A 27,658-nucleotide genomic window follows, 5' to 3' on the forward strand; every position below is an offset into this window, starting at 1 on the left:
GGACACATCCAGAGTTTTCTGGAAAAAGTCCACACAAGCATCAGGAAGATGAGTGCACTCCACGGACACCAAAATTCTAGATCTATTATCTGTATTTTCCTACTATTATTTATTAACAATAGGTTATGCTGCAGGGCAAATTGATTCAATTAAAAAAGTGACATATCCTGTAGTACATTTGTGCCGCATCCAAGGCAGGTTATTGCTTTATGCCCAGTTCTGCCAGGATACGCTGTAGCACCTCGCAATGATGTATCAGCTTGAGGAGGACTGAGAAAAGTGTATATGTGTAAATAAAGGCAGTATGCTAATACCAAAGAGTTGGTTTGGAGAATGACACTCAATCTATCTGTGTCAATCTTAGCCTTTTCTCCATAGCAGCAGTTTATAGTATTTTATGGGCATCAGACCAGAAACTTATTGTGGTTTATAAATTTTGAGGACAGAATAACTAGAGCAAAAGTCTGAAATTCTTTTTCATTCATGATCACATGCTGGCACTTTGAGCTAACTCAGTCATTTGTGTGTTATCAAATAGGCCAGCCAGTCATGAAATGGACAGAAGTGATGTTCATTAAAAACAGATGAGAAATTATACTTCATATCAATGAAATACAAAAAATGATCACTGAACTTCTCGGGTGAGGATTTGGCACATGGACAGAGTTGTACATGAGCAACAAGAACAATTTGTTTTCCCCAGACAGACTTATAGTTGAATTGTAACAGTACGAGACTTGCTTTAGAAAGCAGTAGAGGACATTAAAAACACCGACACCACTGACCTGTAATGAGGCGGAGGCAGCTGTTGAATGACGTCATGAATTTTAACTAAACGTTCTTCATCTGTTGCTGCAGATACTGCATCCTATAATGTCACGAAGAGAGGAAAAAGTAAAAGGAAAATAAAACATCAAAACTTGTACTTTTACAAACATTCTGTTGACAATATTTATTTAAACATTCGATGATTTACTTATAATTCTATGAATGGCTGAATTTCCTTTTTACATTTTAAAATGTATTCATACTTATATACCAAAATGTACTTTGCTCTTCTACAGTATAATCAGCATAATACTTAGATGCCCTTGGCTTTGCAATGATCTACCACTGAATATGAGGGGTTCCTGTGAGGTTCAGTTATTGAAAAGCAGCCCTGTTCTCATTTTATGACTGCTTATTTCTAAAGTTCTTGCTGTATTCTAGTTTTTTACTGTTAGCATTGGCACTGCAAATGCTAGAGGACAGAGGGGAACACCAGATACTTAGAGCAGATGATCAGCTCTAGCTGTAAGGAGAAGAGAAGGTGTGTTCTATGGGGAAGCCTACTTTGGTTTTAATAAACTTTACTTTGAATAGTGTTTTTGTGCAAAACATTTTCCATGTTATAATACTTTAAAATGTTGATGACAGCTTGAAAGCAGGATATACTTGTTTGGAATACTTAAAAAAAAAAAAGCTATTCATCCATTCAATTTCCTAACCTGCTTATCCAGGGCAGGGTCATAGGGCGGCTGAAGCCTAAACCCAACAGTTACTGAGTGCAAGGCAGAAACAACTCCTGGTCAAGGTGCTAATCAATCGCAGGGAGAACAGGCACACAGGAGTTCATTTAGCAACACTAATTCACCTAACTTGCATGTCTTTGGACTGTGGGAGGTAGCCTGAGCACACAGAAGAAACCCAAATGAGCATAAGGAGAACATGCAGGCTTCCACACCAGAAACACACAGGACTACCTGAAAACTAAAGATGGTCAACAAAACTAGTAGATGGATTTACATTGAACTGAAATCTTTGCTTTTACTTTCACGTATACAGTACATAACATAGAGAACGTATAGGAATCGTGAAAAAAATTGACCTTGAGATTTTCATGAATCTTGACGTTTTAGACCCTTCCTGAGTTCGAAAATACCATTTTTGAAATTAGGCCTGTCTGTGTGTAAACACGATAACTCGAAAACGCTTTGACCGAGGTTAATGAGATTTTATACACCTGCTTTATAACAAAAATAAGGAATCATATCAACTTTTGGGCCACTTCCGGCAACCGTAAGTGGTACTTTAACTGAATACTTTCGCGAATTTTCAAGTAAACTATGGTTATAACTACAGATCGATGATTCAAATTTTGTATAGATATTTATAATGATAAAAAGAAAACCGATATGAAATTTGAGAAATAGTACTTATCCGGAAGTAGCATTTTATTGAAAAGATATCCAAATTTTTTTTATCATGGAAATATAAATGTGTACACAATATTAAAAACTGTAATCAATATAACACATATTCTTTCAATAACTATTATTAATTTTATTTTAATTTGTACATCATCTGTGTAACAGTAATGTGTAAATATTGAACATTCCATGTAAATATAAAGATGTAATGGGAACAATAAGCTGTTACATCTCCATCGTGTTCCTGGTAATACATTTAATTTTATGATTTTTTTTTTATTTCATTTTCATAATTAAAGGTAGCTAAATGCAGTTTTCCATCCATCCATTATCTAACCTGCTATATCCTAACTACAGGGTCACGGGGGTCTACGGGAGCCAATCAGCCAATACAGGGCGCAAGGCAGGGCGCCAGCCCACTGCAGGGCACACCAACACACCAAGCACATACACGGGACAATTTAGAATCGCCAATGCACCTAACCTGCATGTCTTTGAACTGTAGGAGGAAATCCACGCAGACACGGGGAGAGCATGCAAACTCCATGCAAGGAGGACCCAGGAAGCAAACCTGGGTCTCCTAACTAAATGTAGTTTTACCTATAGCAATTTATTGCAACAAACATTACATAATAAAAACACTTTTTCTATGTTTTTATGTGACTATAACTCTTTTTACTTTGCACGTAATCTAGATATCGCATATGCAATCATCAAATATCATTTTAATATAAAGTTTGATTATAAATAGTGATAAATGATTGTGTATCAATATTATCAATTAGTTATGATGAGAAACAAGGCATATGATATTTGAGAAATATTGTGCAACTGGAAGTGGTTTTCCTCTATCTCAGTATACAAGAAATTCGAGGGGAGCACACTCCCGATTATTTTATTTTCAAACTGCTGACTGATTTTCTGCAGGAGAACTGTAAAATAGTCCAGACTAGACTAGGAGAAAAAGACACCAAAGACTGGTGCTTACTGCTATTACTATATAGACAAGGTACGGTAATCACTCAAATCTTTAAAGGAATACTACTAAAACCACAGACTCAACATAGTTAATAATTGTCATCTGTTTGAGTAGATTGGTGAGTATTTAGAACAGTACTGTCCAAAATTAATCTGACTGACTGCCCAAAACAAAAAAAAGTTTAGAACAACAGTATGCCTTGTGTCTTGCCAACAGCAGCAATCCTGAAATAAATCTTCTGAGGAACAAAATGTAAAATCTTTCAAAATGTTAAAAAATGGCCCTGGAACAACATCTAAGGATCTGCAGGTCTCCCTTTGCTAGGTTAAGAAGAATGTTTATTATTCCACCATCAGGCCAGAAACCATTGCTTTCAAAATGTGGAGGTTGTCACAATATGGTTTGGAAATATTTTATTCTGTATATGTCTGAATGACGTGCTAATAACCAAAGAAATTCTCTGCGTCAGACAGCTCTTCAGGAAAATGTCAGCACACCTGTCACTGTGCTAAACATGTAACATAGCTGGGTTATCCAGCAAGGTAATAATTGGAAACACACAAGCATGTCTGAATCAGAATAGTTTACAGCAAAATTTAAAAAGTTTATGAAAATCCAGACTTAAAGTCCTTTGTAATATTTTGGCAGGATCTGAATAGATCACGTCTTGCCCAAAAACTCACAAATGTCATTTAGTTAAAACAGTTGTGCAAGAAACCCTGGCCAAAACCACTTCACAGTCCTATCAGAGAATGATCAACATTGGCAGAAAATGTTGGCTTCAAGTGAACACTGCAGAAGGTGTCATATTGTAAATAGTGGTCGAGTTCAACTGAGCAATTACTTTTTCAGATGGGACAATGGGTATTAATCAACTATCTTTAATAAATAAACAGGGTATGTGTGAAAATGTAATCATGGTGTCTTTTATATAACTCCTTGATGAACACATTTTCCATCCATTTTTAAACCCATTTGATCCATCTCAAGGTTACCAGAGGAAAATATGCAATAATGCAGAATCCTTTTTTTTGGGCAAGATACACTCTGATTTGCAGACATTGTTCACATGGTGCTATGCCAGCCACTCCTCAAGTCTATCATTTATCAAATCCGCAGTACTAGAGGAGGAATAGCTTGAAGAGTTTTGGTTTCCTTTTTCTCACAGTCAAGCTGGCTGGGTTAGAAGAAGAATAAGTAGAAGGCATATCTTGACTTGCCAGAGGCAGGAGACTATCACTTTGATAAACAGTGGTGGCAATAGTACTGCACTGTTTTCTATACATTAATCAACCAAGTGCTGGTAAACTGACACTTAAAATAAAGGCAGTGATTGTTTATATGTTGCCCATCCCCACCACTGTGATCTTCTTTATTTATGTGGGCACAAATTGTAGTGAGATCAGCCTTTTGAATGAGGCCATCTATATCAGATGACACACACATGATACTGCATATCCGGGCAGCATCAATTATGCCAGTGTAGTACAGTGGCCATATAGAAAATACAAAGATTTGTGCATATGGTTTTCAGATTCACATGGTCTATCACTTTCTGTTTTACCTGATTTGGTTATCTCACAACATGTAATAAATGGATAATGGCCCTAAAATGGATCCTCTGCTGAGTGATAGGAGGAAGAAAATCGAAGAGCTGTACGACTAACCATTTCATATATGTTTTTGATCCAAAGTGATATTGTATTCAGAGACTCAAGGCGCTTTCCCACAGCAGGAACTTTTTATAGGAACCAGGATCTTTTTAGAAACTGTGGAACTTTTGTAGTATTCCCACTGCAGGAAGTTGGGCCATAGATAGTTCCAGGTATTTGTTTTAGTTCCTACTCCAGGGTATGTACTTTTCATTCAACCAAAATCTATTGTGGGTGGAACTTGGGCAGTGAATTGATTTAATTGGTTGACCACAAGAAATGGCGCAATCTTATGATTCTGTTCGTAGATTGGACTTTGGAGAGTTATTGGTGAAGATGGAGTGTTGCATTTCACACCACATCACTATAGCTGCCTTTCTAGTGCACCACATCAAAGTAATAATCTTCCTTGTGAAGTTGGGATTGTTTCAAAGCAATAAGGTAGCTGAGGTCCCTCATGAACTCCTGACTATGGTGTTGCACTTCGCACCACATCACTCCTTATAGCCTCTTTACTGGTGCACCGTGCCATATATCACACTTGGGGGGATGCACACTGTGAACTCCCGATCACGCTGAACTTTGCACGTCGCATATTTTGTGTAAAGGTTACAGTTCCAATTGTGCGGTGGGAACACAACACACAAAAAGGGCCAAAGACCACAAGTAGCCCAGGATGTACATTGTACAGAAGCTCTTTGGTTCTTGAAACAATGTTCCTGTGGTGGGAAAGCATTTTCAGGCAACACCCACATTGCAGTTGTTTTTTTTTATGAAGACATCAGTCTCAATTTTTGCACTTTCATCCACACTACCCCAGCAATTTTAAATCCTAAAAATGGAGACTTGAAAATGCTCTCCAGAACTGTATACTTTGGAAAATACCAACTCAGTATTGCAATCAGGATGGGCGAAAGCTTAGAATTTTGAAAACACACTTTGATTTTTTTTTTTTTGTGCTTATTACATAGCCTTTCCCGATTTGATCTTGCTCATTACAACATCTCATTCCCTGACGCTGTGCTGCTTACCCATATGCATGTATCAAAATGACATTTTGGACAGTTTGAATGCTGCATACAGGCAACAAAAGGCAAACAATTTATCAGTCACTATTGTTTTTCAATAAATCTCAAGGTTGGCGGCACTGACATCTCTTTAAAGATTTTTTTGCGCTGATGTAGGTGAACATCTACGTCATATATGTTTTCGGTTGTTTCAGTGTGGCCAGAGATACTTTTGCAAACTGTATGAAAATGCCAATGTGAACCGATAATGTTTTCATTTAAAAACAGCAACATTAAATGAAAATTTAGCAACATGGACAAAGTCTCACACTGACTTAAGTTCCTGAGGCATAATTACTAAATGGGTATCATTAGCAAGCAGTTTTAATTCTTCTGGTCAACAGAAGGATGGGATTCTAGAACTGTGTAATCAAATCAGGATGAAGTTTATTTGTCACATACAAATAATACATATAAGGTGAGACATAAAAATAACCAGACTGGGCTTGGAGGTTGGCCGGACGTGAATCATAGAACTCTATCCCCTCCTACACGTCCTCTCAAACTGTTGACTGGCTAAGTATATCCTATGAATAGCCCAGTCAGTATTTGCACAACAATCGCTACACAAGTTGGTGCGATAATGTCAGTTGAAAAATATTGAACAGCGAATCAACATCAAATTTCTCGCAAATTTTCTTTTTCCGTAAAGCAGTTTTTGACAGACAAAAACATTCCTGTCCTTGATCATCCTTCCCTATTTGCCCAATTTAGCTCTCTGTGATTTTTACTTGTTCCCATAAATCAAAAGTGACCTGAAAGGAACACATTTTTCTTCAATGGATGAAGTGAAGACAAAAACGGCAAGCCTGCTGAAGAGCCTCAAGCAAGAAGACTTCCAACACTGTTTCAATCAATGGATGATACATATGGAGCGGTGTAGAGATTGGGAGGGGGTGTATAATGAAGGTGAAAATGTTTAGACTGCTGTAATTCATCAATATATATTTTTTTTACTAATCCAGTTATTTTTGTGTTTCACCTCATACAGTACTGTATGAAGTGAAATGCGTACTTGCTAAACTCCAATGACTGTGCATCTTAGAAGAATATAAAAGGACAGTAACAATAATACATAATTGTATAAATATCAATAAAGATCATTAAGAGAACTAAAAAATATTGATAAATAGTAACTAAAAAATAATAATGTTAGAGAGTTAAAAATAGGGCATCATGTAGTTAGACAGTTTCCTTATTCAAGATGCAGATAGACTGTGGAAACTACTGTGTGTAGGTCTTATTCTTGGCAGACAAAATGATTTCCATCTCAAAAGCACAGTCTCTTTACTCAGCACTATTGCACTTTGTAAGGTTTCATAATCTGATCAGAAGAACAGAACTCACTTTAACCTCAACACCACCAATTAGAAGTTCCTTTTCAAATCATTGGCATTCAGTGAGAAAATTTAAGTCTTCCAACAACCCCAGTGGTCTTTGGGATACTTACAGAGAACTTCTCATACAGTTGGTAGGTTAGCAAAGGATTGGGCAGCTCCCGGAAATAGAGTTTGCAGAGTGAGCCAACACAATGGATATCTTGGAGGTACAAATCTTTTGTCAGGTCTGGGATTTGTTCAGAGTCAAACTCATGCCTGGAGGAAAAGAAGATGCACATGTACTGTATGTATTGATAGACTTTAAATACAACAATAGCAGACATAAAGAATTTAATTATTTTTGCTGAAAAATAGAAAGTATTTGAAAACTTTAAACCCTGAGTACAACTGACCTGAAAAAAATACTAAAAGAAAGAAAAACAACTTTCAAAACTTATAAATGGATAAATAGATTTACTTAAATGCCAAATATAAAATGCACTTAACCAACGTGAGTGATGAGGGGCGCCACCGGTGGTAATTTACCTGACCAAAAGCTAGGATCAATAAATAAAAATAACTCACTATAATCATAATCAATGTGTAAAAAGGAAAGAGGGGGGATTTGACAGACACATGGCATAGCCCACCTTATCCACGTTTTTAAAGATAGCCCAGTGACCTGTCCGAGCCTTTCATTGAACGTGTTATTAAAGTGTAAATTTCATGCCAAGCCCAATTTCTGAGGAACTGAAACCAATTTAAAATGTCCCAACGATATTTGTTAGCCTTAAAACACTTTCAGCCTTTGCTTATTGTTTTTTTTTTTGCTCCTGGTGCTTCACTTGTACTCTCACATGTGTTATGTTAATTGCTATGACATGGGAAAGGTTTTATATAAATAAAATGTATTATTATTATTATTATTATTATTATGTAGTAGTACCAATATTTTTATTTATACGATATTATTATTATTTGAGTTAGCGCTAGTATATGAGTGATTGTGCTATGCCCTGTGCTGCTGGGGATTGTTGTGGACCCTGCCACCCAAAATCGGATAAAATGGTTAATATATGAATGGATAGATAAATATAAATACTCTAAATATATACATTATACATACACACAAACAGACTACATGTGAAAACAATTGGCCGCTTTCAGTACAGACTTACTATATGTTAACTGCACTACTTAGAATATTTAAAAATTTGAAACAAACTGCACAAAAATAAAAATGAACTGATCATATGTAAAGGGTAGTGTCATTTAGACCCTAAGGTTACTTGTTTAATTCCCACTTCTGACTCGGGCAAGTCACTTAATCTAAGCTATTTAAAGGAGTGCTATTTAAACTGATCTTGTAAATCACATTAAATAAGGCGCTAAACATAAAACAAGAATAAAAATAAGATGGTACTGTTGATGTATACAGTGAGTATCAACAGTTAAACAGAGGCATGTCACCATCATTATATTCAGAGACTTAGTTGGCCAGGCCACCCTATCCTCAGCACCATCTTGTGAATACACAGAGGCTTCCAGGTCAGTCAGCGTGCCCTGAATGTACCCCTGTGTCTTCTCCAACCTTGTAAATCACCTGAGGGAGGTGCCCAGAGAGCATTCCTAACTACGTGTCCAAACCACCTTAACTTGCTCCTCTTGATCCTGAGAAGCAGTGGGTCTACTCCAATGTCCTCTTTGATTGCTTAGCCCAGCAAACCTACACTCAAGATGTTCATTTTGGCTGCTTGTACTCGCTGTCTCATTCTTATCTCCCTCCTCTGTTATGGCAAACATTACAGGATCATTAGTATTTATACCTGTAGATTTAGAGACAGTTTTCATCCACAGGTCATAAGGTTATTCAACAACCATTCATACTGAAAATGTTTTCTTGTATATACATATTTATGTTGTCTTCATTCCTTTTTTTTCTACTGTTAATTATTTACACTTATGTAGTGCTTTTCTAACCTACTCAAAATGGTTTATACAGATAGTGGGGAACCTCTTCAACCATCACCAATGTGTAGCATCCACCTGGATGATGCAATGACCTATGCCAGTACGCTCATCACAAAAAGGGTGAAAGAGACAGCCATTTAAAGACAGGAAACAATCAGTGGATCAGAATGACCAAGCCATGGTGGTCAATTTAGCTAGGACATCAGGGTACATCCTACTCTTTTCAAAAGATGCCCAAGGATCTTTTATGACCACGGGGAATCAGGACCTCATTTTTATTCATTACCTGAAGGAAGATATCAGTGTCAGTACTTCACTACTGTTGCTACTTAAACTTGGAAAAAAAAACCCATGAATGTTCAGTCATTAACCAGAGCTCATAACTATTGGTGAGAATGGGGGTATAAACTGAGAGGTGAATTGAAAGCTTTGTCCAAGAACTTATCACTATCACAGTCCACTACAACGTCCACAAAACTGAGGACACTAAACCTTTTCATCGGCCAATCTTAGGATCTTAAATATTAGAGACAGAAATGGCAGGTCATCAGGTACAATTTGAACAAAAACATGGACAGACATAGAGAGACAGTTGAGAGATCAGGAACAGTAAAGCTGAACAAGTTTGTGCTAAGTGTTGCATGACGAGGCACTGGAAAGGCCAACATCAGGCGATCTCAAGTGTCTGAAACAGGATATGCAATAATTACACAGACTCAGGCGTTGAAATGTTTGTAAAAGTCAGCAGCAGTGTTTTAAATATAACTTTGGGTTCAGGAGGAAGTCACTGTAGCTGTGCCAGTTGGCCAGTGTTTTCTTTATTATGGTTGGTGTTGCTCAGAATCTTTAAACTACTTTGGCTACTGAAAAGTAAACTGCAGTACTCCAATGGAGATATAAAGAAGGTCAGACAAAGTATTTATGCTTTAGAGAAGGACAGGAAAAGTCAGACTCTGGTAATAATGTTCCACAGACAGTAGAAAGAAATTTTGACTGTTGTGAAGTTGTGCAATTCAAAGTGCACAGTGCTCTAACCTCCCAAACTGGTGACTGTGAATGATGGGCTATTGCCACAGAAGCCATAATTCAGTAAGGAGAAGTTCACTTTAACTTGAGCTGAGGATACCACGAGAAGAACTGTACTTTGGTTAGTATTCAGTTGTAGGTTACTAGCAGACATCCATTCACTGATGTCTAAGATACTGACAGTAGTTTCGTTCATGGCCGAGGAGTACAACAAGAACTCATCACAACAAATCATGTAGTCTAGTAGCAACTGGAGGAGGGTATAAATAACCAAACTTGTGTTCAGTCAGGGTTATTACCCTGACTATACTTTATTTCTTGTATATTTAATATTTTTGTTGCTTATTATGTCCCCATTCTTTATTAGTTTTGTTTTTGGTTTTATTAGGTTTTCTTTAGTTGTTTAATTTGTAAGTATTGTGCTTCTATGTTCTTTGAAGGCATTCTTTATCTTTTGTGGGTGTAGCCCCTAGAAGTGGGGCCACCTTGACGTCACTACTAGACTGCCCTCTGCCTTTATGTTCTGAAGCAGACAGCTGATACATCAGTGATTCATTGAAGTTCTTAGTGTGCATTAATTATAAGTACTGATTTTCTAGTTTCTGGACTGTGTGGATTCTGATTGTTGAATTACGTATTGGAATGTGTTTGCTTTGAAGTGCATTTTAGGCCTATCATTGTGCCTTAATTTTTTCCACCTTTCTGTGCTCCTTTTGTGATTTACAAATAAACGTGTCAATAAGGATTATTTGCTTCGCCCTTAAACCAAAGATTTTTGCAGTTCTCACTCTTCATTAAAGGGCATTTTTGATATTTTTGGATATTAATTTATTTTGAAATTTAAAAGCCTGTTGTCTATTTTTTGGGGCTGGCTAAAACCTGCCAGTGGAAAAAGAGGCCAATTCTAGGTAGGCCAAGGAAGGCCCTGGAGTGGTTTATGGCCCTTTTTTGGGGCCTCATACTCTTTCACTAACAAACTAACAAATGATTAACTAAATACACACAAGACACCTACATTTTTTAAAATAGGTTTAAGGTTTTTCAAACCCATCATCCCATAAGGCTGAGGAAGCAGTGAAGTGGCAGCCTGAGCAGATTTATTTGTGAGTATTTTTAATAATATCTCAGCTATAGAAGAGCACTGTCTGAAATAGGCTAGAAATTAACTAGATGATAACTTTATGGCTTTTTATAATAGTAATGACAAATATGAATCTACATAAAGATCTGTCTGTTGATATAACTATTACACTGAAAAAATCTGTTGCACAATTTGTTTTAAACCTATTGTACTGCAGTAGTTAAATCATTTTGGGAGCATGCATTTTAATTGGACAAAGAGCATACAAAGTCATGTTCAGTCAGAGCCAATAATACTCTTCTTTAACTCTCAGTAAGGTACAAATGTCCCACAAACCATTTATTTTTAATTTTAAGGTATTCAATTAATTCTGAATATCATATTTAGTAATCTAAATTTAATATTAATTAAATTGTCCATCCAAGGCAATATACTGTATAGTCATTGAACACAACTTGGTCAGGGCTGAAATCAGCATCACCAACACCACCACAAGTTCTGCTAGATACCATGGCAAAGCTGGCATACAACTATGTGAACTACTTTTGGAATGAAAAAACACCACTGTTATCTGTTTCTGGCCATTTCACAGCTATGTAGAAGACAAGCACCTATATCCTATATTTGTGGCATGCTGCCAAGTCATGTCCTGACCACCATATGGATTCTTCCATCCAGATTCCAGTTCAGAAAGTAAAACTTTCTCTGGTAGTATTCTCACATCAATTCTAAGAACGTGTCCGAGCCATCATGGGCCAAATTAGAAAAGGATGCCTTGCAAGGTCCTTGTCTTTCCTGAACATTCAAGCGTACTTGGTCATTACTCATCTTCTGTCCTCACCAGATGCGTTGACTGCTCCTCAGAGCACTGGAGCAAAATCCCATAAGTGATGCAGGTTATCTGTACTCACTGATCACGTTTCATTATTAATTCACTTATGCTTCCATTGACACCGATACAATTTCCAAGTTAGGTGAACTTATCCAGTGTCTCCAGAAGATCACTGTTAAAAAACAGTGGTTGAATTGGTTTTGTCCATAAAGCATGAGTTTACATTTCAGTGGTGTTAACTTGACTCAATAGTAGCACGTGGACAAAGTCAAATTGTCTAAAGTTGGTTGGGCTTCATCAAAGAATTTGAAGATGCACAAAATGTTGTTGACGCATTTCTGATCAAAACCACTATTAATGGCACTGATTCCTGCCACCACGGAGGTGTTTGGGTGCTACGTTTACTAATGGTGAACAGATCAAAAATGCTTCTCTTAATGGTATTGAATCCTGTGACCATGGAGGTGTTCAGGTGCTTCAGGGGTATTATTTGCCTTTGCTGAAGATAGCATTAATCTCAAGGAAAAGCAGCACAGAGAATTATTCAGTTTCAGTAATGAGTTGAAGGACATTCATGATTAGAACAACAGCTACACGAATGCAGAGGTAAGACCAAAATCCTGACCAGGACACTGATCCTAAACTGAAACTGAGGTTTGTTAACATATTCTAACAATCAGGTTACTCTGGCAAAAGTTCTTCTAAATCAAACATTATAGTAGATTTTAAACAGTTTAATTTGGTAAAGGTATGGAGCTGAACACACAGTCACTGATAGGGTTCAGGTAGCTCAAATAAACTCAGAGAAAGTGGTTTAAAGCCAGGAAGCAATGCATTGGCCTTTAAAGAAAATCTTCCTAAATAATATTTTTTTTGAGATTCAATTGCTGTATCACTACAAATCAGAAACATCTGTAAAGAGTGAAAGCTAATTAAAATTGTCAATCCACCTAATACAGAACCTGTTGAACCTGGTCGAGGATTACAAGGACCAGAGCACATATTAGAAGCATTAAATGCAAGGTAATCCTAGAGAAGCCACCAAAGCCTCACAGAGAAAAGTCGATCATACAGTCATGCGGGACCAATTCAGAATCAATAATTCATCTGATATAAACATCTTTAGGATGTCAAATGTCAGAGCTAATCTTTGTTAATTATATCTAGTTTAAATATTTTAATAAGGAGAGAAAGGTACACATATTGCATCATTATCTCTATTGTGCTAGGTAAGTACAAATGCTTTCTTGCATCATCTGTGCATTATTCTTTATTTTTGATCACCAGTTCTTGTGCTCTTGGTTCAATTGATTCTTCTGCATCTTTGTTGCATTACACTCATTTTCTGTTAGCAGATCTTTGTTCAACTCTGTATGAAAATTATATTTTGTGTTGGCTGCCTGTCCCTAGATAAGCAAAGAAGGAGTGTTGGCATGAGGCCGCTATCTTGCCATAAAAGCATCATAAGATAATGGAGGGAAAGCCGTGCATTTACAGGCCTGTGTATGGTATGGAAAAGCAAAATGATCAAACAAAATAAAATTATAAATATGCATAATATCAACAAATCCTGAACTTTGAAGAAAGTAGACTGTGTTTGAAATAGAGTGTTACAGAAAAATAATGAGGATAAGCTGAAGAAATATGGTAAGAAACAAGATATGTGAAGATCTGGACAAAAAACAATGGGGGCAGATAAAATGAAAACAAGGATATTAGTCTTGTTTGGACACGTATGCACAATGTGAGACAAAGGCTTAATAAAGAAAGTAATGCTTGGAAGTGTCAAAACTGTGCAAAAATCAGGAAAGCCAAGAAAAAATATGGTTGAATGACATCAGAGAATAAACATCAAAAAAGCAGTTCAAACGGTAGAGGAGGAAAGGAAATGACCTCAAAAGGTTCCCAAGTGTTGGCCCCAATGGTCCTTAGGACTATGGGATACAAAGATGATAATCAAATCCTTATGCTGTTGGTTTAAATGATTCCTCTGCTTCTCTGGGGCATTATTCTGTCTTTACAACAGTTTCCTAGTGTCTGTCAAACTTGCTTGGATTGTATTTTTTTGTGTTTTTGACACAAAAACTATCCATATGCAGAATCCACATTTTCATTACCTTTCTTGTCTTGCAATGCTATATTGGCTCTGGCTCCTCATGACTGAAAAGGAATGCATAGACTTTTCTCCAATGTTGGTGTCATGGGTAGATGAAGCTTATCTCAGCAACTGTGCGGAGGTTGTAGAATTCATTTCTAAATGTGACACCTTTGAAAAACTGACATTTTTAATCAACTTTGTTCAGGAGAGTCTCTCACTGTTGGTGCACACTATGAATGGTGCAGTATAGAATATACATACAGAGATGGTCCCCATAAAAAGAGGCAAAGAAAACTTGAAGTTTAAAGCTGTGCTGAGGAGATCAACCAGGTTCATCCTAGAACTTAAGGTCATGTCATACTCTTGACACTCAGAGAATAAAACCTGTTTATTCTCAAGCAGAGGAGGCAGCACGGGGACCAAATTCTGGTCTTCAAAATCCTCAAAGGCATTGATGAAGTAGATCCAGCAGAACTCTTTCAGCTTGCTCGAGAATACCACTGGAAGTTAAGAGGAAGTGTATTGGCGACTTAAGCCATGAAGCACTTCTTCACGCAAAGAGTTTTGGGATTCTGGAACAAACTAAAAGACATGTAGATGAAGCAGAAACCTTGACAACCTTTAAGAAGTATCTGGACAGCTTAGCTATTAGTTGAATAAACTAGCTTGATGGACTGAATGGCCTCCTCTCATTTGTCAGATTCCTTAGGTTATTATGTGCTAACAAATGGAGCTTGCTACAGACAATCTCCACCATCGCCCCAATCCACTCCTCCTGGAAAGTAAAAAAGACTGATAGGATGGCCAGAGAAAAATGTGCAAATCTATGTTGAGACGCTAAAAAAAATAACTTAACGCACATATATCATCACTAAGAATGTTGGCAAAAAAAACAAATATAAACATTTTTATCTACAAAAATGGACTTCTAACACTAACCTGATGAAAACACATCCATATAATAGTTATCGTTCTTTCAGTATCAAAACTATTTCTACTGATTGAAAACTGGATAATAAAAGTATGTCCACTGAAATTCAGAAATATCAGTTTAAAACTGCCATACTTTGCAAACAAAATGAATGAATAATAGGGAACTCTTTGTTTAGGGAAAATGTTTCAAAACAAAAAACGGTAGGAATGACTGCTTCAGAGGCAGAATCACTATAACACTAATGGGGCCTAACACGAGGGGCAAGGAGGCTGCAGAAGGGGATAACATTCCTGAGACACTTGTGGTCGTTGTTTTACAAGTTCAGACAAGTTTGTGTGCAGTAGCGGCCACAAAGTTTAATGAAACAATTGGCATGCAGATGACTTGTTCATTACATGCAGCTCCTCATACAAAGACACCAATTTAGCTGTTTCATTTAGCCTTCTCTTTTATTGTTCATTTTTAACCAACTCATCAAGGTCAGATCACAGAAGGCTGTGCTACACTAGGAGCCAGGCCTGGACTGGAAGCCACTCAGTTGCAGGATACATTAATACGCACTCACCCACTCTGGGGCAATTTAGAACAGTCAATGAATGCACATCTTTGGGATGTGAGAGTAAAACCAAAATACTGAAAAACAAAAATTTACCACTTGTAGTGCTTAACCCAGGAGTTGAACTCAGGGCACTAAAAATTTTGGAACAGTGTTACAAAATATTCTTTATATTGTGACACACTGATTCCATGCTGCGGCAATAAAAACATCTCCAATGTTTCTTCCATTTATCATTCTTTTTCTGGAATGTATTTATTAGTTTTAGAGATGTGTAGATCCAGACCTGTAGCATCAGGTCCAAGACAGGAAACAACTCAGGATGGGATGTCAGTCCATTTTTTTTGAAAAAGGATAATTTACTGAACTAATCAGAATACATTTGTTCAAAGAAGATTAAAAATATCTAAACCCAAACTCAAAATAACAGTCAGAAACACAGAGTTAAAAGATTACTATATTGCTGTAATATTTTCAACAAATACCATTAAGCCTTTAGGAATGTGGAATGACACGGACGAATAAGCCAAATGGCTTCAACCCAGCTTTTGAACTCATAATGGCTCCTTCTCTATCACAGGCTTTTCAAATTTGAAAAAGCAAAAAAACAAAAACTAGGGAACAACTCAGATGAGCTCTTACCGTAATTTCTGGATGTTGGAAGCAATCCCAGAGAGTCTGTAGATGCCATCCACCACTCCATACTTCTCGATAAATTCAGTACAACTCTTGAGAACCTGTGGAACTGTGGAGAACAGAAATGTTTGATTTTGTTAAGGTATTTTGTGTTATCAAAGGTTTCACTGTGCTGGCTATTAATTGTGGGACAGTAGCTAAACCACCAGACTGTGAACCATGAGGATGAAAACTAACCTCCATTACAGTTGACCAGAAAGACTCTAAAACACCAAACCTACAAACTGTACCAACTATAGAAATATGTACATAGCCTGACCATTGTGATGTGATGTGCATCACAACCTGAGCATTCTGATGTGCATCAGTTAGAGAGAAAGCAAATATACAGGCTATAAAGACCTGGACATTGACACAAATTGATGAATACACACAAGCCTGGTCTGCAATAGAAATAAAATTTTACTGCACCTCTCTGTACCGCCCTGTTTTGTGCCCCAGAAAATACAAATTATTGTCAATATACCAATTATCTAATTGTCCATCAATCACTCACAATACGGAACCAATGCAGGAAACACTTCAAGGCAGAGAAGAATTTATCTGTTGCACCTCTATATGATAATCACCTTTTCTACCCCTCTCAAACCTGCACAGTATTTAATGTTTAGAAAACATCCATAGTAGAACACTTAGAAACCTATGTATGGATAATGTCTATACAACTTATCAACAATTACGCTTCAGATTTAACTTCCCGTCAACACAATTTTTCTACGACTTTCAAATCCGCAACTTTGCTAAAAGGAACTTACCCAATTGTCCTCACCTCCAACCTATTTCTATTACAGAAGAAATACTTATCAGTCTTTAAAACTCGGATAGCATCTCAACAATATATACAGTAAATACATCTTAAAATCTATTTCTTCCAAAGATTCCAGAGTACGGTGGGGACAGGATCTTTCACTTAATATCTCAAAAAAAAAGTGGAAGGCAGCCATGCATGGAATACACTATAGCTCCATATGTACAAAGCATTCAATTATTCAACTAAAAATCTTCTATCAATCACATTTATCTTGTTTAAAATTGTCCAAACTGTATCCAGGGCAAGATTCAACTTAGGGTGGGGTTTGAATTCTGCTTTGTTAAATCTGTGTTATTTCTGATCATCTGTTGATGGTTGGCCAAGTGAATTAAATATCCATATTACTAATTTGTCCATTCATCCTTATTCACACCTGTTTAATCCAGGTTAAGGTCATGTGGGTGGAGACCATCTTAGCAACATCAGGCCCAAGACTGAAGATGTACAGTACACATAATAGGTGAACTGATTATTCTAAAAACTGGTCCTGCACAAAGTGAGTATATCTTGCAATGGTTTTTTTGTTCACTTTTGATGTTTGTTTTCCCTATTATGTCCTGAGTTAGATTTTCGGAAATAAGAGTTTGTATTTTATGTACAGATTAGCTATTATGTCAAGAACAGGGGATTTCTTTTGTACATTGTACTACTCCTTTGCTTTAGAAATGCCTTGCGTTGCTTCTAAACAAGGAAGGTGCTATAAACAAATAAGAATGATTGAGGTTAAAATTCACATAATTCTTCAGACATTCAATATAATGTCTTTCTGGTACTGTGGGCTTTGCACCCAAAGCTGCCAGGACAGACTTTGAAGTGGGTGAACAGGCATATTCCAAAAAAGCTTTCCACTACAGTTTTCCTATTACAGTCGTATCACGTCCTCTGATATTCTTCTTTCCCGGTTTTGCTCTTACCCTTGGCACAGCTTTCCTGCTAAGGCATATAAGAATAAGACTGGCTTTTGAAATGTGCACGCTCTATCGACACCTGTCTCTCAAATATAGCCAGCTGTTGCAGGGAAGTGAGGCCCCCGCTAAAGCAGCTGTTATGTTAAATTCTTTGCATAACAGGAAAACAGGAGCAATTTTTACCTAACAAAGGGCCTTTACTTTTGAATTAAATTCATTCAGTGGTCAAACCTATTAAATTATAAATTTAATCAGACTGCTAAGAAACTAACCTATAAAGAGATTGCCTCTTGTTGATCGATCAGCACTTTTTACAGATGCGACACCATGCTGTATAACATGTTTGTATTTTTTACGTTGAGACCCTCTCAGTGACACTCGGCACTCAGTGTTATTCTTGCTGATCCACGGCAAGTTCTAATGAGTCACAGCACATTCATTTTCCCTGAGGCCACTGCCTGATATCATATTATTAGATGAACCACTGGTTGGGGCTGGAATCCTACAAAAATAAACAAGGCACTCCCTTGAATTTCATCTTCTTTAGCTTAATTTAGCTGTGTGATCATGAGCAAGTCACTTCACCTGCCTGGTGTCCTCCAAATTGAAAAACAAAAGAAATGTAACCAATTGTATAGCCAAATAAGTTAATGTTAATTTCAAACAAGATAAACAGCATTATACATCAAACCACAATAGGGTCTGCCAGTGTAAATAAAATAAGGAAGACTAAAACCTCTGTAACTCAGTTTTAATAAACTTAGTGTAGCATAGTAGTTAAAGCTTTGAACTTCAAACCCTGAGGTTCTGGGTTCAAATCCCATTACTGACACTGTGTGACCATGAGCAAGTCACTTGACAAACATGTGCTCCAACTGGAAAACCAAAAGAAATGTGACCAATTGTATCAAAAATGTTGTAAGGTGCCTTGAATAAAGGCGTCAGCCAAATATGTAAATGTAATAATATTTCTGCTCCATGTTTACTTCATTCACGGACAGTCAATCCACTTTCTTACAAACGATGACTGAGTGTATTCTGTGCCCTTCTCAAGTTTGCCACTTCAAATCAAATTTTGAAAAATGGACTGGCTTGGCCTCTAAAGACTGTTACACAAACCCAGGAAAATGTAGCATTTACCTTGAAAAATCCTTTTTTTTTTTGTTCTTTATTTATTTCTTGTATTAGGAATTTGTTAGTTTTCGCATACCCCTTGGGGTCAGAGCGCAGGGTCAGCCATTGTACAGTGGCCATGGGGCAATTGAAGGTTAAGGGGCTTGCTCAAGGGCCCAGCAGAGTAGGATCTCTTTTGGCAGTGACAGGGATTTGAACCGGCAATCTTCGGGATACCAGCGCAGATCCTTAGCCTCAGAGCCACCACTCCACCCTTAAATTTATTTGAATTATAAATTAAAATTGTCTTATGAAGTGAAGTCAGCTAAATAAGAAAAAAGACAATTATTGTTTCTTATAGTCAAGATAATCAACTGTCATTGTTCCATATACCACATCTGTTTTTTCTTTTAATTTATATAAAATAACATTATTAGACAAACTTAATCTAACACATGCATCTTCTTTATTACAGTATAAACAAACTGCATCACAACTCATTTTCACCAACACCAATGCACACAAGATGATCCCAGTTCTCCATACAGTGGTGCTTCATGCAAATAAAAAACTCATTTTAGATGTATTTGACCCTCAGGCTTGACAGGTAAAGATGCTAAAGGAAGTTGGAAAAATGAACATTTATTCCCTAAAACACTGCACTTATGACTTGGGTTACTGTCTTATTGCTACTTTATCTCTTTTAATCATGTTGTACACTTAAATCTGATAATTATTTGATGTATTTATTTTAGGATGTAATACATACTAATCAATTAATGAATTAATCAATCTTTAATTGTCCTTTACCATGCACTGTGCTGGTCTTTGCATGTTTGTTCACAATTAGGATTGTTATTATCCAAAAGGTACACTAAAGTGGATAAAATTAAATTGAATAAATGATTTCCAAAACTAAACTGTTGTGTGTAGGGATCAGCCAAACACATTTCAAGAAATATACTACTTTGTATATTTCCAAGAAAAAAAAGGCTGTTTTGCTAGGAAGGCAAAGATACATGGGTAGAAAAAAACAGTACTGTTCTTGCTCGTGTTAGGAAAACTAAGGCTACGTCCACCCTACAACATTTTCATTTAAAAATGCAGACATTAGTCTCTGTTTTTACCCTCCATTCACACTACCCCACAGAGTTTACAACCTTCAAAAACAGAGGCTTTTTAAAACACTCGCCTGAGCTTTATACGTCTGAAAATGCAGGCTCGGTGTTGCAATGTGGGCAGGTGAGAACACTGACTTTTAAACCTTAAACTGCCTCATATTTGGGGGTAAATGTACCCCTGGACACCAAATACTTTTTTGCTGTACTTTAAGGAAAGGTCACAATTCACCAAGAAAAAGTGAAATTTTAATGGAATACATCATTTTTATATGCAAAGAGCATCACAATTACTGCAACACTTATCATTTTACACACTGCCAATGAACTGTAAAAACTATAAGAAAAAAACTAATGCAACAATCTATTATACAGTATGTACAAGGTGCAACTGATGCCATTGATGAAATTCAGTTATTCACCGAGCCAACTGTGCTTGAACTGGCTGCACGCAAACACACAGAGGCCACCGCTGATGCTTGTAGACTACTCTAGTGCAGCAGCTAAATCCCAGGGACAGTGATGCTGCAGTGCTGCAGGGGGTGACAGTGGCCATGAGCTGATTGCTCAATGAATGTACGGCACTGACTGATCAGCACCGGTGCACTGGCAAATTGCACTGAGAAGCAACTATAGCCAGTTGCGGCGTTCGATGAATGTACGTCGTCGAATATACTCGGCTCCGGCGTGCTGGCAACTTGCACTGGAAACTAGCTATAGCCAGCTCCGGTGGTTTAAGGGTTAAAAATGAAGACTAATTGCGCTATGATTTATTCATACTTATTATTAAGCCCTTCCATCCCTGACTGGACCCTGTTCATTACAATGTCTCTTTCCCTGATAGGTCACCCTTCATTGAAAAGAATAATCATATCCCCACATAGTGGACATAGAAGAGTTGCTTTCCATGGTACGGGTTGCATTGCTTACCGGTGTGAATCTAAATTGCATTTGTATAGTTTAAATGCTGCAGACATGCACAACACACAAAAAATGTACTGGTCTCTACAGTTTTGTGATATTTCCCGCTGTCGGCTGCATTATCGTGCCTTCAAGGATTCTTTTTTGCCAATGGGGGCATGCCCATTGTAGGTGAAGGTTGAAATCTTATGCATTTTTGGATGTTTAAAGGTGGATGGAGATACTTTCTTAAATAATGTGCAAATGCTAGTGTGGAAGGAGATCCTTTTTATTTGCAGACTCCGTTTAGTACATTAAACAAAATCAACAGCTATTATTTTATGATTTTGATTTTCATGTTCCAATGATTAACTGGGAAGTTTTAATTGCAAATATTTCAGATATCCTGGATTAAGTAACTAAAAACTGAAATTTCACAGGCCACAAAATGTATACATTTGCATTTTGATAAATACTCTGTCATATTACATAAATTAATTAATTACCCCTTATTATGTATTGTTTTGTTGATTCTTAGAATGTTATTAACCCTCATATTTTTTTTTTTTACAAATTCTACTCCCAAAAACTTGAAACAATCAGAAACAGACTTCATGAGGGTGGCCTGAGGACCCAACGTCCTCTAGTGGGCCCTGTGCTCACTGCCTGGCACCGCGGAACTCGATTGGCATTTGCCATAGAATATCAGAATTGGCAGGTCCACCATTGGCGCCCTGTGCTTTTCACAGATGAGAGCAGGTTCACCCTGAGCACATGTGACAGACGTGAAAGAGTCTGGAGAAGCCGTGGAGAATGTTATGCTGCCTGTAACATCGTTTGGTTTGGTGGTGACGAACAGACATCCACAGGCTAGACAACGACACTTTGACTGCCATTAGGTATCAGGATGAAATCGTTGGACCCACTGTCAGACCCTATTGCTAGTGCAGTGGCTCCTGGGGTGCTCTTGGTTCACGAGAATGCCCGGCCTCATGTGGCGAGAGTATGCAGGCAGTTCCTGGAGGATGAAGGAATTGATACCATTGACTGGCCCCCACTCTCCCCTGACCTAAATCCAATAGAAACATCACTGGGACATTATGTCCAGGAGCTCAGTGATGCCCTGGTCCAGATCTGGGAGGAGATCCCCCAGGACACCATCCGTCGTCTCATTAGCAGCATGCCCCCCAATGTTGACGGGCATGCATACAAGCACTTTGGGGCCATACAAACTACTTAGTATGATTTTGAGTTGCTGCAATAAAATTTCGGCAAAATGGACTAGCCTGCCACATCATTTTTTCACTTTGATTTTCAGGGTGTCTTTAAATTCAGCCCTCTGTAAGTTGAGAATTCTAATTTCCATCAAATGATGTGGTATCCTTTTGTTCCTAAAACGAACTTGTTGAACTAGCTTAAAAATGTGCATAATATCCCACTTTCCCATAAAGCATAGGACATCAATGTATGGGTTACCACCTGCAGAAGGCAAAACATTTACATCCAGCCTACTGTTACCACAAACACTAGCTCAGCACTTTTTCTCATAAGCAAAATCTCAGTCCCTTATCCTGACATCTAGATAGATAGATAGACATCTATGTCAGTTAGCCCACATACTGTACATTGCAGCATAGCAAATAGCTTACATAAAGTATAGTATACATAGTGGTAGTGGCTACAAGTAAGAAATAAGCAAACAGAATGCACCTGAACACAAGGTGGAGTGCCACAGCAGTCTGGATACTTATATGATTGAGAGATTTCAGCTTTTGATTTTCAATAAATTTGCCAACCTTTTTAAAAACATGTTTTCATATTGTTATGGATTATCGAGTGTAGATTGAGGGACACAAAAAGCAAATGTATACATATAAAATTAAACATACAACACAATAAAGTGTGCAGAAGGTTAACAGATCTGCACACTTTCAGATTCCACTGTAGAAGTTGTATCCACATACTGTACTCACCCCTATGTCTACTGTACTGTGGCTCTGCATTTTAAAAATGTAGCCTTTGAATGTATGTGCATCCATCCATTTGCTGAACCTGTCAATTCTTTGCAGGTTCAAAGAAACTGGATCTTATCCTGGCATGATCAGATGTAAGGTAGAAACCGATTCTGCGTTGGATGTCTTTTTATGGCAAGGCACATTCTGAAAAGTCAGACATACTATCCAAATCAGTCCTGTCAATTAACCTAACCTGCATGCCTTAGCAGTGGAAGAAGACACCAAAGAATTTAAGAGAAAAACCTATATAAGCATAAGGAGAATTTGCAGATAAACAATAACTAGACTGGGGATTGAATCTCTGAAAGCATAGCCAATGCACCCTATGCCACACTTAAAATTTTGTAACCATTACGTAAATATTTTCTTTATTTTTATTGATTTTGTAAATTACATTGCCTACCTAGCTCAGACAAATACATCATCAGAGAACCAATTAAGATATAACTAGCACTGCTACCTGCAAAAGACAGGCTCAAATTTAAGTAATCAATGTTAGCAGTACATCATGCAATGCATACAACCTCTGTTATATGACATATGACATGGGCTTTGTATAAGCAGTGTTAATGTTTGGGATAAGCCATCTACTGGAATTAAAAATGCAATGCATTTTATTACTAGAAATGTTTGTGCCATCTTCTGGAATGACAGAGGCATAGCAAACAGACATGCAGACACATCCTTTTATTAAGGAGGCTGTCTTAAAAGGCAGTTTAATTTTCAAGTTAGCAATCTCCAACATCTCCCTCCAACAAAGCCATGAAATCCCCAACTGGATGTGCTGTTTAACTGAAAGGATCAACAGGTACGCAATTATACTTCAGTCTTCAGAAGGAAGGTGTGCCTCCCAAACTCTAAAACCAAGATGGAAGCAGAATGAGGGTTGTGGCAGCTGAGATGTTTCACAGCAAGCCAGTAGTACTTACCTCAACACCTCTGGGATTGACTGTTAACAAAAAATGCACGCTTGTCTATTTACATGCATAGTGAGAGTTACAATGATCAGTAGACTTGCACATTGTTAAGTTACTGTCGGCAGGAGGCAAACTGATATTGTAGAAAAGCTCCATCAGACTACCTTTTTAATCCCTGCTTATGAAGAGTTTGCATGCCCTTCCTTTGTTTGTTTGGGGTTTTACCAGGACACTCCCAAAGGTGTCTTAAGAGTGTTCATGTGTGTGTAGCGTGTATATACTGTACGAGTGGACACATACCCATTACAGGGATAGTTCACCTCTTGCACATGTTGCTGTGGCTTAGGCCCTGGCCTCCCATGAATATAAAAATAGATTTAGTAGGTATAGAAAACGGATGAAAGGACATGACACAACCAATACAACATTTAAACCAGGGTCTCTCTTGTGTTTCATTATGGCTCCTTTTCCATGTGCCCATCAACACTGACAATTTTTTTTCTTCTTCTCCATATACCTGAATGAGCAGGTTAACTGAAGGCTAAGTCAGGAGATTCCATTGTACCATTCCTTATAACAACATTCTTTCTGCAGTCCTCCATCTTGCTACACCTGTATCACATTTTCTAACTAGGGTGTGTCTGGCAAGTACAGTACAGGCCAAAAGTTTGGACACACCTCCTCATTCAATGTGTTTTCTTTATTTTCATGAATATAAAACATGTTTTCAGTTATTTCACCTTTTTTTGTTAATTACATAACTCCACATGTGTTCATTCATAGTTTTGATGCCTTCAGTGAGAATCTACCAATGTAAATGGTCATGAAAATAAAGAAAACACATTGAATGAGGAGGTGTGTCCAAACTTTTGGCCTGTACTGTATTTCCACTACCATTCCACTCTCAGCTAGATACCATTCAAATCTGCACAAGATTCACGTCCTGTGCTATCATCCATTTGAGCCATACAAATGTGGAATGTGTGACATTGTTAAAAATTATGAGCCACATACAACATCTGAATTTCCACAGAAGACAGATGAGAAGCTGAAAATTCTAAGAATGTTTGATGATTATGAGCAGTAGAAATTGATCTGTGAAAAAAGATACAATAGATGTTTTATAATAGATTTGGGATAGCTGACTAAATAAAATAAAGATGGGTGAATTTAATTACAAGGCAGGAAGGTGGTGTGCTGATGTCTCATGGCTCCAGGATCTATGGGACAGTCACTGATTACATGAAGTATGCCCTTTCTCCCCATGTCTGTGTTTTTCCCACAAACTACTTACATGTTTATTAGGTTAACTGGTGGCGGTACATTTGCCTGGTATAAGTGAGTGTGCCCTGTTCAAAGGTTGATTCCTTCATTGAACTCAGGGTTGTCAAATATTACTTTGAAACAGTGGGTAATCTAATTATAAATAACATTCAAAGTTGACTGACTGACTCATTCACTATTCACTTACCAACAAAAACATTACTGCCTGTTTAAATTAAAAACTGAAATTTGGCAGGACTGTACGTGTGGGGCAGTGTATCCACTAAGAAAGAACATTTCGATATATACATATTTAGAGGTAAACACAAATGTTAAAATAAAAAAACTAAATATCCAAATACCTAAAAAACACTGACTGATTGAACTTGAATTTGGGAATGTTATCTCTCTATTATAGAAAAAAATCCTGGGAGATTAAGACTAGGGAGACGAGACGTGATCTTCACGTGAAGATCGTGGAAGACATGTAAAAGACCCACGAGACAAAAGAGATTGGCCACGGAGCGTCGCGCTAGGACCTTAAACATGAGACTTTGTGCCAAGAGATCGACCCAGGCCCCGTAGAATATGAGATTCTTGCAAGACACGCCCTACTTACAACCAATATCAAATAAAACCACGGGCAGCAAAACACTCAGTCGTGTAAAGGCTTTGAGTACACAAACGTCCAGGGCTCTCAGCGCATATAAAGCGTATAAGGACAATACGTTATAGATGAAACATCGACGACTAAGCGAAGAAGAGAGAGCAGCATGAAGAAAAAAGAGACTCAAAAGCGTTGGAGAGAAAAAAAATGCAAAAAAGAAAAAGAATAATCTGGGTGTAAATTCAGAAAATAAGGAAAGTAATAATCAGCCGGAACAAGTGGAATTGAAAAAAAAGCAGGTCCAATCGGGCTCAGAGTTAAAAGACAAAGAGTAAAAGACAAAGTAGAACTTCATAAAGACGTTCAAAAACGTTGGCGCTATACACATGCAGAGCAGGTTAGAGATCATGAAAGCAGTGGAATTCAAAAGACTCAAAAAAAAGTTAGGGCGATATAAATGCAGAGAAAGTTAAAGAATATGAAAGCAGGAAAATTAGAAAGTACCAAAAAAAAAGAAAGTAAAGATTGCAGTAGCGCAAACAAACAGAAATTATTACTCAAAAAAAGGGAAAATAATCACCACGGACCAGGTGTCATTGATAAAAAAGCAGGACAAAGTGAGGTCAGAAATAAAAGACAAAGAGTAGAAAACAAAGTAAAACATCATAAAGAGGCTAAAAAACATGGGGACCAAACACATGCAGAGCAGGTTAGAGATAATGAAAACTGGAATTCAAAAGACTCAAAAAAAAAACAGACGCAAAAAACATACAGAGCAAGATACAGAATATGAAAGCAGAAAAAAATGAAAGAGTCAAAAAAAAAAGAAAGTAAACATCACATCAGCACAAACAAAGAGAAATTATTAATAGGAGAAATAACGAAAAGGCGAATAGAGATTGAGTATATGGACATAGGTGATATGTCAGAAGTATGTAAATATTGTAAGGCTTTAAAGATTAAGACAGAGAATTTCAAAAACGGGGTTTACCTCACAAGCATTTATTGGTTACTTGGCAAAAAAAACATAACTGCTGATGATGTAGATCATCTCGTCTGTGCTGAAATTCCAAACAGAGAAACCAATCCTGAATTATGGTACAAAGTCATTAAACGCAAGTCTCACGGACCTCATTTAAAAGTTTCAGCATGTTGGGACTCAAATGATTCCAAATATTGTTTTTAACGAAGTTCTGAAATAAAAGTGAAACTAATGAAATAGCAACAATTCAAAGAAAAAAAAATCTTAAAAGTGTGTATCCGAAATTAGCTGACCTGTGTCATTGAGATATCAATGTTTTTGGTATCAGGTAACCCTAAGACATAGAAATCTGTTGAAAACTGGAGATCGAAATTTTTGACAAATGTAAAGCTTTCAACCCTCTGCACCCCCATAGACAATAGGTTATGGTGGAGGAGGTCGCAAAGCAGTGGTACACACAAAACTGTATGTCGCACAATGACAGCACACGCCACATTATCAATCAAAGAGTTTTTGAGCAAAACAATGTGGTTGTTGGTTCATACCTCCTGTATTTGCGAGATCGCAATCCCTGTGACACCCAACCTCCCCAAGATTAACATTTAGACAATAAGAATGAAAACT

The 27,658-nt window shown here is 37.3% G+C and overlaps 1 protein-coding gene across 2 annotated transcripts in view; it reads right to left on the reverse strand.

Annotated features, from left to right (window-relative positions):
• arhgap32b (Rho GTPase activating protein 32b) overlaps positions 1-27,658 on the reverse strand; it is a 225,311-nt gene that overhangs the window by 20,772 nt on the left and 176,881 nt on the right. For both annotated transcript variants that reach the window (XM_039764045.1, XM_039764046.1), the window contains 3 exons: positions 16,347-16,449; positions 7,338-7,482; positions 786-868 (listed from right to left, as the gene is read on the reverse strand). In XM_039764045.1, coding sequence (XP_039619979.1) covers positions 786-868; positions 7,338-7,482; positions 16,347-16,449 — 331 coding nt within the window. The remainder of the gene's footprint in view (positions 1-785; positions 869-7,337; positions 7,483-16,346; positions 16,450-27,658) is intronic.

The sequence above is a fragment of the Polypterus senegalus genome, chromosome 9 (assembly GCF_016835505.1).
Source record: "Polypterus senegalus isolate Bchr_013 chromosome 9, ASM1683550v1, whole genome shotgun sequence".
NCBI lineage: Eukaryota > Metazoa > Chordata > Cladistia > Polypteriformes > Polypteridae > Polypterus > Polypterus senegalus.